Here is a 16,845-nt window from a genome sequence, read left to right as displayed (position 1 = left end):
AATAATAGAATAATGTGGTGTTGCAAGCTAGGTATTGCAAGGCTTAGAAATTAAAAAATAACAAAAGATAACTGTTGCTCTGTTTCTCAGTGTACTGTTGTTGCCTCACTCTGGGTGGGCACTGCGGGAGGGCTGGGGAAGAGGACCTGCATTTGTTTCCAGTGACTAGGCCTGGTCGCTCCCCTGGAAGCCTCCCCTAGCAGATGGCTGGGACCTGCCTCATTATATCACTGGCTTGGTTTGAAATCTGCCTTGGATCTTGGGCTCTGTCTTGTCCAACTGGTACCAGAACAGCTAATCACGTAATTGAAAGGTCAGCCAAATGGACTATGCGGCTAAAAGGGTCAGTTCTGTAATCAATGTGATTGACTGATTCTCCTTTTAGACCATCTAGAAGGAGATCTTAATAACTGGAAATTTCCCAAGCATTGCTTCCCTTAGCACCCGTTAAGCTTTAGAACACTTCGTCTCTTTGGATCACGGGATCGCGGTGAAGTTCCTTTGGTCTTCTGCTGCTCTGCACCCTTTAATCTTCCACCAAAGCGTGGGAAATGCTTTTGTCAAAATGCAAATAAATCCCGTTGAAACATACCCTAATTCATGCTTGTTTTAATTTATCCAGATGCAGAAGCAAATGCTGTGTGTGAAATTGTCCACGTGAAATCGGAGTCTGAAGGGAGGCCAGAGAGGGTCTTCCACTTGTGCTGCAGGTGAGCCTGGAGGCGAGAAGTGCAGGCTGTGCCGCCAGAGGGAAGGAACATGACTGTCCTTGGTGTCCCCAACCCCGCTCTGGGGTCTACAGACCAGCCTGTGCCTCCCTAGATGCTACATGCTTTTTCTTGTACATTTGAGAAATTACTTAACACTTACTAAATAACAGTAATTGGATTAAGGAAACTAATTTTATTAGGGAAAAGACACCACCTGGTTAACTTTATATCTTTCTAGAAGGAAATAGGAATTTTCATGTATATTCAATGTTCAGCTGAGGGCTTTCTTCCCATATTTACATTCGGTCGATTAGGACAGGATAGTTTTATCATCTTTTGTTTTGGTGTCTGGATACGTTGTTTGTTGATACTGTAGCATCTCTGAGATGTGCAGATGGAGAGTCACCTGGAGGAGGTGAGAGTGGGTGCAGGTGTTACTGGGCTTCCTCATCTTATGGGGAAACTTCAACCTAGGGAGGTTGGTACAAGTTGCTCAGGTTACCTACAGATCTTGAGTGGCAGCTGAACTTAGAATGTGGCTTCTACGTGTTTAATCTTGTTCTTTCCCTTCCCCCTCTGCCTCCACCTCCTCCTCCTCCATGAGAAGTTGAGGTCTTCTCTCAAAGCAGCCAATTCTCTCTCTCTTTTGTTTTTTTTTTTTGGCCTAAAAATATCAAGAGGGATGGTCCCAATAGTTGGTATTCTGATGCATTTGGCTTTAAGTATGATCTGTACTCAACTCTGCTTTCATTTAACCATAGGTACTCAGTCATTTGCTTGATACTTACCCAGTACCCCACACCATGAATAGTTGTATGCTGAGTTGCCCACAAAAAATCAAACAGAATCGATAGTATTATGATGATTAGCAATATTTTATAATGCTCTTGCTAGTGTCGTAAGAGGCACGTTTACCAAGATGAACTGTGCTGAGCACCTCACATGCGTCATTTCATTTTAGTCAGACTGAGGTACTGTGTTATTCCGCTTTACAAATGGGACCAGCGCTCTCAAAGAGATTACTTTCCCTGAGACCTTATAGCAAATGGACACTGAGTTCAAACTCAGGTGGGTTTGACTTCAAAGCCCATGTTTTGGGTTCCTACATCACCACCCTGTGTTGGGTGACAGGGATCAAAGAAGGCAGATCCCAGGAAGCCGTCAGGACTAGAATTGAATTTTTTTTTCAAATAATCCGCATATGGTTTGAGCACCATCGTTACCATCTATTTAGGCTAATCTATTTGTGATTTTTTGGGTTAAGTTCACGGGGTCCAGTGAGCCTGCCCCTAGAGATACCATATTCCTTGTTAATAAGGAATACCGGATAAAATGTACCTGGGTAAAAATATTGAGAACTTAAAAAAAATAACTCTTACCTGGGAAGTACTTTTTATTATGGGAATTAGGACTTGGGAAGAGTTTTCACTTCTTAACAATGTAGCTTTATTATTTACATGTTGAAATGGGTCATGGGAAGAGTTGATATTTCACAGCGGGCCAACTTTAGGGGAAACTGAGGACATTAGGACATCTTCTTTGGTAGCTCCGCAGAACTGCAGGAATCTTGGGGTTCATTTGTCTGCGAAAACATTTTAGAACAAAAGGCTCTGCCTTAAGTGCCAAGGGCAGAATTTGGCAACTTCTTGGCGCTAAATCCGTCTCTGCATCAATCCATTCATTAATGGGCTGCCCTGTTCCAAGTTGACTGCGGGAGATGAATCACAAAACATCAAGGGAAAGGAGTGCGTGTTCTCTGTCCCCAGTGATGACAATGCGACTAGGTATAGAAATTGGAGTCCTGGCCTCCCTCTTTAACCTTTGGTCCTCAGGGATATTTGTTCAGCGGGCCCTGATAACATTAGCAGTTCCTGGTGTGTTAAGTACTGTTTTCCTAACACGTGTAAATCTTCTTCTCATAGCTCCCCAGAGAGCCGGAAGGATTTCCTGAAGGCCGTGCATTCGATCCTACGTGATAAGCACAGAAGACAGCTCCTCAAAACCGAAAGCCTTCCCTCGTCCCAGCAATATGTCCCTTTTGGAGGAAAAAGATTGTGTGCACTGAAGGGGGCCAGGCCAGCCATGAGCAGGGCAGGTACTGTGGGGATTCAGACGTTCAAGATCCCTGTCACCCCGACTCCACTGTAGACCTCAGTGAGCTTGACCGCCTTGTTGAGCAAGAATGAGATGTGGCCTCGTGGGGCTAATGTACGAGAGTGTGGTTCTTCCCTGGCGTGAGGTTCCTTGCCCTTGCCTCCTTCCCAGTGGCCCCCTGGGGATCCGCCCTTCCTCTCCTCCTCTCACCCTCCCTCCAGCTTTCCCTTCGCTGCCCTCCTCCTTGTGGCTGGTGAGCTCCTCTCTCATTCGCCAAGCCAGGAAGTGAGCGCATTCTCTTTCTGGAGGGGCTGTCTTGGCCTGCTTGCAGAATGAGAGTCGCTGCTTTGCATGACAGCTGGCTTTGTCTAGCAAAAAGCAGAGTGTCATGTCTCAGCCAGGTCACAGTCCACCATTCTGAGAACATGGTGACTTTGTGATCCAGAAACACAGCGCTGCCTGTTCTCAGTGAGGATTCCATGTTTGGTGGCCCAGGTGACACGTCAGATTTTTACCCACACCTTGTGCCTGCAACTTAATTTTTAGCTTCAGTGTTAATTTGGGGGAGCTTTGAGCTGCTATTGGAAAAGAGGAATCTAAAGTCTAAATGGTCCCAGAGTAAACATTCTTTTAGGACTTACTCCACACCTTGGAGCAGTGAGCAAGGAAGGTCAGTACTACCACTTGTAAATGGCAGTGAAATATATCTAGGAAGAAAGATTTTCATAACACTTAGGTGTTGATGACATCAAGATATTAACTTTTTTATCACTTCTTTCTTAAGAGGCAGTCCAGAATTTTGCAGGAAAAGAGGCTTCCTTTGCATTTGCCAGGAAGGTTTTTGACCTCTGTCCCAATTACCTTTCCTCCTGTTCTTAATTGTGTTGAAGGGGCGTGTACAGAACTGTGAATGGTTGACGGTTTTCATAGACATAACACACATAGCTTGACATGAGATGTTACACGGATTAAGCACCTTAAGTTTAGCTAATGTTAGGGGATTAGTTATCTTGCATCTATTCTTCAATCCATTGATAAGAGTTTGTTGAAAACCTCGTGTGGTGAACACCCAGCACTCTTCTGGGCTCTCCAAGTCTGCTAAGAGTCTTGCATACCTCAGTATCTGCAATTTCTCATCAAGTCCTCATATAAGAGCCCTTTCCTGAACCCTTTCGTGCTCACGATAGAGAATTTCACCTTGGAATTGTCTCACCTGCTCCTTTTACTTGCCAGGGAATGTTTGATTAGGATTGGAACTGTGTGTCCCAACCTTGGGAAACCTGCCAGTCGTTGGCCGGGTTTCATTTGTTAGTCAATGAACCTAAATCTAGAGCTGCATTTACCTTGAAACAAAGCATTTGTAGTCTCTAGGACACTCAGAAGTTTTCCTGCTGAGATCCCTTTGGAAAGAAAACAAAACCAACCCACAACCTCAGCCATCGCCTTGAATACCAAGGAAAACCTTGATGTCATAGCCTGTTGACTTTGGCTGACTAGAAGATTTTCTGCCTCACGGCTTATTTTTGGCTAAAGAAAGTCTTTATCGCTCTGCTTTTGAAGCTCCTCACTGTTATCAGGATCTTCATGATAGATGATTTAAAAATGATGTTTGAATGGGTCTATAGCACTAGCTGGTCAGTCTTAACAATGAACAGTGGAAATACTCAAATCAAAGATTGTCTCCCTCAACCCAGTAAGGCTGCTGGGTTAGGTGTCCTTTTAATAAAGGTTAGATACTCATGCTTCATTTTGCATTGTCATTATACCCCAGGTAGTTTACTTCTCCTATAAATAAAGGAGCCAAATATTCTGCATCGGTACTCAGTCTAAAAGTGCTGTACATCTGCCAATAACCCAAGTAAAAATTTTTTTGTGTGTTCCAACATTTTCATAGGAAAATTTTCACACATCTAGAACAGCTGAAAGAATTGTACACATTCATACCTACCATCTATATCTATAATTGGTATTTTTTATATTTCATTATCACTTATCTGTCCATCTTTCGTCCATCAACTCGTCTAATTTTTTGGCACATTTCAAAAATGCAGACATGGGCACACATTACCCCTAAAGACTTCAGCATACAAATATTTCCAATGGCCCAGTTTTGAGTTGAGTAATTCTCGGGATTGGAGAGAGCCAGGCTCCGCTACGGTGGCATTGAGATAAAATTGAGCAGGAATTTTTGCTTCTCCCCAGTGGAGTAGTGCTAGTTCTTTCTTTCCTTTTTTCCCTTTTTTCCTGGAGAGGGTTTTCATTCCCCTCCTTGACAAGGGTAGTGTCCATTTGTTCCATTGTTTCAAGATGGTAGATCACTCAGGAGCTAGGGAGACAGAGAATGGCTGGAATGGGAACCCATTTAGGCCACTGTCTGGCGCACTCGCCTTGTACCTGCTGCGTTTTGAAGTCAAGGCTACATTTGGCAGACTATTTGAGAATCATCGTCTTCCTTCTACCAGCACTGAAGCAATGAATGGATTCCAGGGCTTTGATTTCAGGAAAGCGGCTCCCAATTGGTATTTAGACTCTTCCCCTTCATTGGAAAGCCCAGGTTGCATTTCACCTTCCCGTCTCTAATGCAGCAGCCACTTCACTAGTGAGGGAGAGAGAGGCAGCGGCATTTCCATGTGAGCTGTCTTTTGTGTGTGTGTGTGTGTGTGTGTGTGTGTGTGTGGTGGGACTGTTTGTTTGCTTGATTGCTTGATTTGTTGCTTTGTTTTTTAGCAGTTCTGGCTTCCTAGAGGGCAGTAGGCTGAAAGAATGAATTCAAAGATTTGTTTTTCTTCACTGTTAGTCACTTCACGTAGCACTTCGTTGATCCACTGCTTGGGTGTTGTTTCTTTCTCATTCCACGCAGGCACCGCTATTTTAATTGCTTTGTAGAGGAGAAATCGGTGATGTGCAGAATGTGGTTGGGAGGGACTAAGGCTCACATTTGCTTAGCCCCACCATTCACATGGGGCTTTGTCAGAAAGAGGACGAGGCGGTAACTGGAGACCTGACGTCTCTCTCTTATGTGGAATCCCTACAATGGATGCCCTTAACCTTACTGTAGGTCCTCAAGAAATGTTACATTTTGTTTCCCAGAAAACAGTATAACTTGGACCAGTGCTTTGGCCTCCATGATACATCATGGTGATTTCTACAAAGACAGCTAAACCCTAGAAGCATTCCCACCCTTACCAAAGACCTATTCTAGCGAAATGAACCTGGGACAGCCCCGGGGGCTCCTCAGAGCACTGTGCCACAGGACCCGGTCAGAGTTGAGGACACGAAGATCAGTGGTTTACTTGAGGGCGGCGGGAATCTGCGTCACTGTCTCCCAGGTGCACAGGGGTAGAGAAATGGTTATTTCCGAGGGAGTTGAATTCCCTTGTCTTCATAACGTACAACCCACCGTGTCCCTCTGTCCTCCTTTGCCCTTCGGTCAGTTGCTATGACATCCTCTAAGTCCAGACATCTGTATGAGGTTATGACCCCAAGACATTCTAGTGAAATCTGGCCTTTAAGCCCCAAGTGACATCAGGGCAGTAAATGCATACCATTGAGTTTTATTTTCCTTTTCTTTTATTTGCTTTCTGGATTTTCATCTTATGTAAAGCACGTGGGGGTTTTATTTTTATATTTTTGTGTGTGTGTGCAGTGTCCGCCCCAAGCAAGTCTCTTGGGAGAAGGAGGCGGCGCCTGGCTCGAAACAGGTTTACCATTGATTCAGATGCCATCTCCGCCAGCAGCCCGGAGAAAGAGTCCCAGCAGCCCCCCGGTGGCGGGGACACTGACCGATGGGTAGAGGAACAGTTTGATCTTGCTCAGTATGAGGAGCAAGATGACATCAAGGAGACAGACATCCTCAGTGACGATGATGAGTTCTGTGAGGCCGTGAAGGGCGCCGCAGTGGACAGAGACCTGCAGGAGCGGCTTCAGGCTGCCTCCATCAGTCAGCGGGAAAGAGGCCGGAAAACCCTGGATAGTCACGCGTCCCGCATGACGCAGCTCAAGAAGCAAGCTGCCCTGTCGGGCATCAATGGAGGCCTGGAGAGCACAAGCGAGGAAGTCATTTGGGTTAGGCGTGAAGACTTTGCCCCGTCCAGGAAACTGAACACTGAGATCTGACTGTGTCACTATCCCCGTAGAGAGCGCGTGTAGATACTTCTCACCTCCCCTCACTCTACCCCCATCCCGTACCCTCGGGGAGGAGAATGTTCCTTAGGTCGAACTCTGGCGCACACAATTTTGGCAGCTGACTTTGTTCCGAAGCCAGGGAGCCACCCAACTCGGTCATTTCCAACAACATCAGAAAGAATTGTTCAGAATCCCAAATCCGCTTGAGTCCTACCTTCTGTACATTGCGAAGGGCTTTTATTTATTCTCAATTCATCAGGGCCTGAAGAATTTAAAAAAAAAAGATTCTATAGCACTGGAAAGCAATTTACCCCAGGTGTTTAAGTACGCACGACACGTTAGTTTGAGGGATAGCACACAAATCAATAATCAGGATCGCTGTCTCTAATAGCCCAGGAGCATCTCCTAGTTGGGGAAACCACGTTCAAACACAAAACGAAACAAAGCAACTGTACAGCTTGCAGTGTTCTTACTCCTTTCCCTCTTAAATGTCTGAGAATATCTGTGTATTTTATGAATGTGTGAGGAGAGGGTGGAAATTTATGTTTCGATGAGCTTTTTTTTTCTTTTCTTTCTCTTCTGTTTTGGTCTATGGCTGGTCGTACTTGATGTCAGTGTTTGGAAGTTCTAGTTTTGCATAGAATTATAAAGATGCCAAACTCTTTGAAAAGAGGTCCAAATTTATCACTTGAAAAAAAAAAAACACTATTTTTTGTATTTTACCTGAGAGGCAGGGGGCACAAACAGTTGAGAATTTTACAGTGTTAGTGTAACTCTGAGTGTAAAAAAAGGAGGGTTTTACCTTTTACAGAGAGAGTGAGGCACGGTGATTTTATATTTATATATGAAAGGCCAACAAGATGCTTAGGAGAAGCTTTTTTCCCAAGAAACAGATTTTTTTTTTTTAAATGTTTGAATCTCTATTTGAAATGGGAGCGTGGTTGCATTAAACATGACACCCGAATGGGCAGTGTGTGTGTCTGTTGCACATGGTGGGGGAGGGGAGACTCCTCATGGGGTTGCCATGGTGATCATTGGTTTTCCCATCAAGGTTGCATCTTCATCCATAGATTACCTACCTTCCCTGACAGTCCATCAGCAAACCTCTTACCAAGACCACCTCTTCAAAAACACATCTTGTGTTCCACACCTTCTTCATGCCAACAAAACAGGGTAAACATGCTAGAAATCTCACCTTCTAAACAGATTTCCAAATAGAAAGAACAAAAACAAGTTAAAGCACTTTCAATTTTTTTTTTTTTTAAGAATAAGGTTTATAGCTTTTTTTTTCCCCCTCCCATTTCACAATGTCCACTTCCTAAGAAGGGTTTAAATAATATGAAAACTTTCTTTTTTGGGGAAAATATCTATTTGGTGTTTGACACATCAGTAGGTACTTTAAAGACCTGAATTTTATAGTAGCTTTAGGAATTATATTTTATAAAAATCAGTTATGACTTTATATTTCCAGACAATAGAGAGTTCAGAACATCATGCTCTTGTGCCCCTGCTTGCTTTTCCTGCTCCCCCCCAACCTATATTCCTCCCCTTTCGGGTTTCCAGGGCTTTGAGCTTGATCTTTTGAAAGTTTTATTCTATTAAATTTTTGCTATATCTTCTGATTTTCTTAAAAAGCTTTAGAATGGTTTCTATACCCTTTGTATCACTGCATTGTTCCATATCATCTCCAGTTCGATTGTGTCCGGATGGAAAATTGAAGCAGAAGCTTCTAAGAGTCACATTTACTAGTCCCAGTGCAACGGGTCCGTCTGAAAATGCTGGAAAGTCTGGTGCTTGGAGAGGGTGCCATTGTCTCCTGTACATAAGGTCATGACGTGTCTATGTCAAAAGTTCTTATATATTTCTTTTATAAGCTGAAAGAAGGTCTATTTTTATGTTTTTAGGTCTATGAATGGAACGTTGTAAATGCCTGTCAAACAATAAAAATATTGAAAAGTGTCTGAACGATCCTGTGCCTTTCTGGGTGGGAGGATGGCTATGAACTCATGTGCCTTTTTTTTCCCTAAGTAATTACTGTGATCATTGAGGGAAAGCTGACTTGGTAGTTTTCGTTTGTTTGTTTTGTTTTTTTGTGAGGAAGATTGGCCCTGAGCTAACATCTGTTGCCAGTCTTCCTCTTTTTGCTTGAGGAAGATGGTCCCTGAGCTAAAATCTGTGCCAATCTTCCTCTGTTTTATGTGGGACACCCCCACAGGGTGGCTTGATGAGCGGTGGTGTGTAGGTCCCAGCCAGGGATCCGAACCTGTGAACCCTGGGCCACCAAAGTGGAGCACACGAACTTAACCACTAGGCCACCTGGCTGGCCACATTGTTTGTTTTTTTAATTTATTTTTTTATTGAGGTACAATTGACATACATTATATTAGTGTCAGGTGTACAAAATGATGATTTGACATTTGTATGAGAACTTTTAAGATCTACTATCTTAGCAACTTTCGAATATGCAATACAGTATGATTAACTCTAGTCACCATGCCGTACTCTCTTCATGACTTATTCATTTTATAACTGGAAATTTATACCTTTTGACTCCCTTCACCCATTTTGCCCACCCGCCCCCCAGCCCCTGCCTCGGGCAACCACCAATCTGTTCTCTGTATCCATGAGTTCAGGTTTTTTGGTTGGTTGTTTGGTTGGCTTTTTAGATTCCACACAGTGAGGTCATACACTATCTTTTTCTGTCAGTAGAGCTTGAAGTATTACCTTAAAAAGGGGGGGTGGCCTTACACTGCTTGGCATCTTGGTCTGCTAATTCAGAGAATAGGAAATGGCACAAATATGCATCTGTATGCAAATGGAGCACTGTTTTCCAGTCTCCTGCCCACTCCTGGCGGGAGCAGGCTGAGGGCTGGTTCCCCGGGAAGCATTGAGGTGAAGGGCAGAACCTAGACGGGCCTGGGAGGGTGAGCTCTTGAATCCAAGGTCTGCCTCCACATTTTGTCACTGGGATCTTGCTGCCTGGGTCTTGCACAGAATCACAAAAAAAGTAAATGCCATCTTGGGCCACCTTACCCTGACCTTTCAGAGTCCCCGATCTCCTCCTCTTAAGTCCCTTACAAACCTTCCCCGGTCAAAGTTTACCCCACTCACAGCTGCCCTCCTTCCTGCCTTCCCCAAACCAGAAGCTTGCTCCCCAGAGCAGCAGGTGAGTGCTGCTGTTCAGCACCTGGCACCTCAGTGTGGTGCATGGACCAACAGCATCAGCATCAGATCCCGGGAGCTCGTTAGAATGCAGAAACGTGGGTCCACCCTGACCTCCTGAACCAGAATCTGCATTTTAACAAGATGTCCAGGGGATTCATATGCATGTTCAAGTTTGAGAAGCACTGCCTTGGCGGTCTCCCAACGTTTTGATGTTGAACCATCATTTGGAGCACATGCCTTTTTAAATACATTCGGGCTCTGCTGTACCAATGTATACATTTTAAGATACAAAAAGGTTTCTTTCTGTACCCATTGTACAATGAAAGCCAGCTTGGCACCTGATAAAATTATTCCACCAGTTTGCACTTGGGGTAAGTGAGACATAGGTAGTTTGGGCTGGTTTCCTGTCCAAGCTCTGAGTCTGTCGGTGTGGAGGAATTGAGCCCTCAAAGTCAAGAACACAGAAATAACCATAATGCCTTTTGTACTCTAGCTCAATTTCTTTTTCAGGCTTGTATCCCACCAGGCTGGCAGACAACATCCTCGGTTCACCATTCTCTCTCTGATTATCAAGACTTGGGGGGAGGTTGGATGACATCCTCCCTCCGGGCTTGGAGTCCATTCATCACAGAATGATCCATCACTGTAGCCATCACGCTTGTCCCTGTCCACAGCCTCCTTCAAGTTCGGTGGTGGGCTCTCTAGTGTTTCTCTCTTCACCCAACTCAGGTGTCACATCCAGGGCACCTCTGCAACCGGGTCCCTGGCATTTTATGTCCAACCAGAGATGTTGCCAGGATTCCTTGTCCAAGTTCTTGTCCCTTCTATCCCTCAGACCTCTCTCTTCTGCCTGCATCCCCAGCTGGGGGATGTGCCGTTCAATGTAGGGGGGTGGAGAGAGGAGCACTAGACAAGCTCTTGTTTTTTTTCCCAGACTCTGCTGGTACCCAAGTTTTACCTGTCTTACAGGCAATTTCTGCTTTCTTCTTGCCATCAACCTATCCTGGAGTAGGAAATCCCTGTGACAGTCCCTTCTTAGAAGAGAGGTATTGGGCAGGTGGGGAAGAGGAAGAAATGAAAATACAGGGAGAAAAATGGAAACAAATCCTCAAACTCTTCAGCCACTTATAAAATGTGTGAGAGCCGAATTGCAGCATCACATTCCCCACCAGCTTCTCCAAAAGACATCAGTGTTTGAAGCAAGAGCAAGGAGTACTGAACACACAAACCAGGAATGCATAGGGTCTGTAAACACAGGGTATGGATGCTGTTGGTAAGTGACTGTCTTCTATTGACTGAAGCAGTGGTAAAAACCCGCCCAAAACAAGCCCCTGGGATCTCTCTGTTTCCATTGCCCTCCTGGTCATGATTACCCCCTTCCCCTAATACTAACAGAATGCATTATATATTAAATATCATTCATCTATAATACTTTATTCTTTTTTATTCTGGTCTATTTCATCCTTTCTACAATATGAAGCAACTTTTAGCCTAGAAGTTATCCTATTTTGGTAAGGCAATGTCTGTCACCCACGTCCACCACCTCAACCATGTGCTCAATGTAAAGCCATGAATGAGCAGGTCCTCATGTCACTGCTTTTAACAGCAGCCTCTTACTGCGGGCTAGTGGCTTCTAACCAGTGGGCAGAAGATCCTGTGCTGCTGTCTGGTGACTTGGGATTATTATCCGCATGCACACTTAGCATTGTGCAGTGAACTACTCAGCTCGGGGAGGCATGAGACTTTTAAAAAAATCTAAGTCCAGATATATTTTTAAAATCAGGAACCAGTATAGAATGTAATCCTTTAGAAAAGTTTTTTATCTTCCATATTGTTTCAACATGCTCCACAGCCAGGTCAAACCAAAGTTGAGTTTTTTAGCCAGTGGGACCCTCACAGAGTTGCTGTCATCTTTCTGAGCCCCAGCTCCATCTTCTTTGGCTTCAGACTTTAGCTCCTTTTCCTGAAAGCCACTTGGGGCTTCCTTGGCTGTTCCCAAGAACTCTTTGGTTTCTGAGTTCAGCGTCTTCATCTTAAACAGAACATCCTATAGTCTCCATATTTGTGTTTCCTGCCTGATGTCATTGCCTTGAGCTTCAGATGTTAATGGTTGGTTGATTATTACAACTTCATTTTCAATCAAGATGTTAACATTTTGGGTTTTGTCCTTCTTTTTTTTTTTTTTTTTTTATTTATTTATTTTTTCCTTTTTCTCCCCAAAGCCCCCCGGTACATAGTTGTATATTCTTCGTTGTGGGTTCTTCTAGTTGTGGCATGTGGGATGCTGCCTCAGCATGGTCTGATGAGCAGTGCCATGTCCGCGCCCAGGATTCGAACTAACGAAACACTGGGCCGCCTGCAGCGGAGCGCGCGAACTTAACCACTCGGCCACGGGGCCAGCCCCGGGTTTTGTCCTTCTTGACTGGTTCCTTGAATACATGCATGGGTGTGCAAACACGCACACAAAATGAGTTCATACTATTTTCTTTCTTTTTTTAAAAATTTTTTAATATTTTTATTTTTCTGTGTAGCTCTTTTTCTTTTCTTTTTTTTTTTTGACGAAGATTAGCCCTGAGCTAACAACTGCTGCCAATCCTCCTCTTTTTGCTGAGGAAGACTGGCCCCGAGCGAACATCCATGCCCATCTTCCTCTACTTTATATGTGGGATGCCTACCACAGCATTGCTTGCCAAGTGGTGCCATGTTCACACACAGGATCCGAACTGGTGAACCCCGGGCCGCCGAGGCAGAACGTGTGAACTTAACCGCTGCACCACCAGGCTGGCCCCCTCATACTATTTTCTTAATACATACTATTATATTAACCTGATTTTTTTCCTAATTGTGGACATTTTCCTGTGACACTATAAATGGGTCTCCACCACTCTAAGGCATAGCTACATCGCAATCCATCTTAATGGATGGACTGTGATTTACCATAATTTATATATCTAATTCCCTGCTGATGGACATTAAGGATTCTACGTTTTATTATTATAAAAAAAATATTGTGAATATCCATGTTGCAAATTCTTTGTGCACAGGCCCAATTACTTCCTTAGAGTACAGTTGTAAAAATAGCTTTGGGTGCATTTATATGCATTTTAAAGTTTTTGATGCACGTTTCTAAATGGTAGGATACACACTCCTGTTTGGCTTCTGGGGGGTGGTCAAGATCCTATCTCCTGTCTAGTGTCGTCACTTTGTCACAGCAATGCCTGTGGCTTTGCCCTCGGGAACTGGTTTTTCCCCCTGAATTTGTATTTAGATTCTTGGGTGGGATATGCTTGGCGAGCTGGGCCTTCCTCCAGTCTACACTCGTTTTACTGGAATGTGTGGCCATTAGTCTACAGAACTTGGAATGTTTACGGTGACATGAGTTGGACATCAGTGCATACTCCCTTTCAAAATTCCAGAGACTTTAAGTATGCCTCACCCCATACAAGCTGCTTCTTGTTTTGACTTCAGATTTAAGTGAAAGTTGAGCTTTTTATGGCAGTGATAAAATCAATTTCATATCACAGGCATGCTTGGGCAATCCATTCCTCTTCCCAGCATCGCCATATACTAATGAAGGAAATTGCCTTTTGAAAAAAATAAGGGTTTATAGACTTTTTTTAGGTTTAAATAAGACTTAATGGTTGAAGCAGAGATGCCACAGGATCAAGTTCTGGCTCAAGTAGACCATAATCTAACAATTCACTAATAAACCCAACAGAGGGGAAAGTGGGTATGACTCCAAGAACAGAATTACAGTCATATGTTGCTTAACGACGGGAATGAGATCTGAGAAACGTGGAGTTATTGTGTGCGATTTCATCATTGCACAAACATCATGAAGTGTCCTTACACAAACTTAGATGGATAACCTACTACACACCTAGGCTCCATGGTACTAATCTTACGTGACCACCGTTGGATATTTGGTCCATTGTTGCCCAAAACGTTATGTGTGACTAGTTGGTTTTTGGAATGGATAGAAAGTCAAGGTAGGGATGGGTGGCTGGGATGAAGTTTCTGTTCACTTGAAACAAATCGTAATGTCTGTTATTAAAAGGAAGGTTTTTGTAGAAGAACCGGAAAGGGACAATGACCGGTCGATTTTCAATAAACATTTCAAGTCGTAGAGTTTCTTGCCACTAGTGAGAAAAGGATGAGTGAGACTCAATCAGGCAATGATTTCCTTGAACCAAAATGTGACTTTCCAGGGGGTTCAAGGATGCAGATAGTTTAAGGGGACCCCATGTCCAAGTGTTCTTTCCTAAAATTCATCTGCCTAGGAATGTGCTTGTGACGGACATGTAACTTCTGTCTTCCCTCCCTTTTCACAATCATCTCTCTCCCACTTTGCAAAAGAAAGAGACCGTTCTCCTCCAGCTCAGATCATACTTGGGTGCGAGAACGTCCAGGACATCAAACAAACAGACAGAAAAATAGTGGATGGAGAAAGTAAATAACCCTACTGACCAGCAAGCTAATGCTTTTGCAAGTCAGGTGGTTTCAAATTTGCTTTCAATCAGTTTGAAGGAGGACTTAAGCAAGTTATCAGGAGAGAAATCATTAAAAATAATTATCGATGGTGTCTCTGATTTTTGGCATATAATTCAAGAGGTCAAGAAATTGACTGGCACTGCTATAATAAAACTTTCACTCCCCTATGTTCTTCAAACAAGCTTTCTCTGTGCTTGCATCTATGAAAATGAAAAGTAGAAATAGAATTGATGCCAAACTCTATGTGTAACTAGCTAAAAGTAAGATCCATTTGTGGACACATGAATTAATTAAGGAAAAAACCCAAGCCTTTCCATGTCATTAAGAGATCATTTCCAATGAAATTTTACCTTTTTCATTTAATAAATTTTAATCTGTATATATTTTCATATGATCAATTATATACCAATAATAATTGCAATCATAACTCACTCCAAAAGCGATTTTTTAATAGTTGGAGTTTTATGGTCACAAGAAATGCTAAAACTTTTGACAAATTTATATCTCTCTACTTTTTTATTGTAAGGTAATATGGAGGGTGATCGTGGATTAGAAAAAATGAATTCAAAGGAAAAAATAAATGTGAAATTTTTTAGCTTTTTTTGATATATTTTTTAAATAGATGTGGGCATCAAATTGCTACAGTATTTAGATTATGTTAAATACATTAAAAGTGACATAATAACTTTATTTTTGTGTGTGTGTGTGAGAACGATTGGCTCTGAGCTAACATCTGTTGCCAATCTTCCTTTTTTCCCTTGAGGAAGGTTGTCCCTGAGCTAACATCTGTGCCCATCTTCCTCTATTTTGTATGTGGGATGCTGCCACAGCATGGCTTGATAAGCAGTGCACAGGTCTGTGCCTGGGATCCGAACCAGCAAACCCCAGGCCACTGAAGCAGAGTGCACAAACTTAACCACTATGCCACCAGGCTGGCTCCAGTATGTTCTTTTTTGTTGCTGGATTTTATTGTATGAATAACCCAAAATTTGTCTATCCATTGGCTGATGGGTCTTAAAACAGGCTGCCAAGGGAAGGGATGGCAGTCACCATCATGGCTACAAAGGGACCAATGGGACCAGAGTCCACTGCCTGCCGACGAGTCGTTCATTTAGTCAACAATATGTACTGAGCACTGACTCTGTGTGTCGAGCACCAGGCACTGTTCTATGTGCTGGAGGAGTCAAGGATGCACATGACAAAATCCTGTCCTGGTGCAGCTGGCATTATAGTAGGAAGGGATGGGTATGGATGCTGAGCTTCCTTTATGCCAAACCAGTCTTAGTGACCAAGTGGAGAACTTGGGAGGGGACTTTCATGGGGCAGGCTGGCACTTTCAGGGATCAGTGCCATGGAGACTTCAGCCAGAGGTGAGGGTGGCCTCCCCAGCGTCAAGAGAGGTAATCCAAAAGCCACGAAGAGAACATATTCTGAAGAACCTTCTCCACCATCCTTTCTTAGATGCGGACTGAAAACAGGGGCCCAGTTCCAAAGGAGCCGGAGTTTCCATCAGTCCGGGCAGCTGCATACAGTGTGAAGGGCTGACCTGTTCAGAGCGCAGGCAGGGTTAGCTCCTCAGGACCCGAACTGGAGAGAAATCCCAGGATCGTTTCAGACGGAGTCACCGAGGGGCTAAGGGAAAGGTCGGGATCTATGCAAATGTCAAAATAGAACATAGACAGGGGTTGGGTTTAAAATGGAGGTTTTGTGACTTTTTTAACTTCCCATATTTGTTGTTTTTATTTCCTGTTTCCTCATAGAAATCAATCCCCTCACCCCTCCACCCCCCCAAAAAAGCTTGTTTGGGCTTGTTTTCTGGGACGGCAATAAAGTGAGGCACAGTTCCATAGGTGTTTACTCAGCATCCCCACCACTAATTCCTGACAGCTAAGCTTGGGATGTGGCAGCTAGGAAGGGGAGGGACAAGTGGGAAGGGCCCTGGGTCTTTCAGAAGAAGGGGCTGGCAGTGATGCACACAGTGAAGGGACTCAGCGAGTGGAAGGCTGCACCCTGTCACGCTCTGTGGGACATTTTCACGCGGGGTTTCCTGCAATTCTGGAAGAGGCCAGCCCTTCCTCCCAGGGAAGCACATGAAAGCTCAATGTGCACGCAGACACCTTCTGGTGGAAACAGGAGAAATGTACTTAGAAAATCTTACGCATCAGTGGGATGCAACCCCAAGGAGCTTTGAAAATATATTGATGCCAGGATGCACCTCAGACCAAGAGAATCGCAATATCTGGGTTGGGATCAGAGTATT

At 43.9% G+C, this 16,845-nt stretch overlaps 1 protein-coding gene across 16 annotated transcripts in view; it reads left to right on the top strand.

Moving 5' to 3' along the window:
* TIAM1 (TIAM Rac1 associated GEF 1) overlaps positions 1-8,888 on the top strand; it is a 351,800-nt gene extending 342,912 nt beyond the window's left edge. For all 16 annotated transcript variants that reach the window (XM_070252087.1, XM_023630000.2, XM_070252085.1 and 13 more), the window contains 3 exons: positions 623-710; positions 2,633-2,805; positions 6,451-8,888. In XM_070252087.1, coding sequence (XP_070108188.1) covers positions 623-710; positions 2,633-2,805; positions 6,451-6,920 — 731 coding nt within the window. In that variant the 3' untranslated portion in view covers positions 6,921-8,888. The remainder of the gene's footprint in view (positions 1-622; positions 711-2,632; positions 2,806-6,450) is intronic.
* The last annotated feature ends 7,957 nt before the right edge of the window (positions 8,889-16,845 follow it).

This window comes from Equus caballus, chromosome 26 (genome assembly GCF_041296265.1).
Source record: "Equus caballus isolate H_3958 breed thoroughbred chromosome 26, TB-T2T, whole genome shotgun sequence".
Lineage (NCBI taxonomy): Eukaryota > Metazoa > Chordata > Mammalia > Perissodactyla > Equidae > Equus > Equus caballus.
The sequence above is the reverse complement of the archived record's forward strand: the minus strand, read 5'-3'. Positions and strand labels throughout refer to the sequence as shown.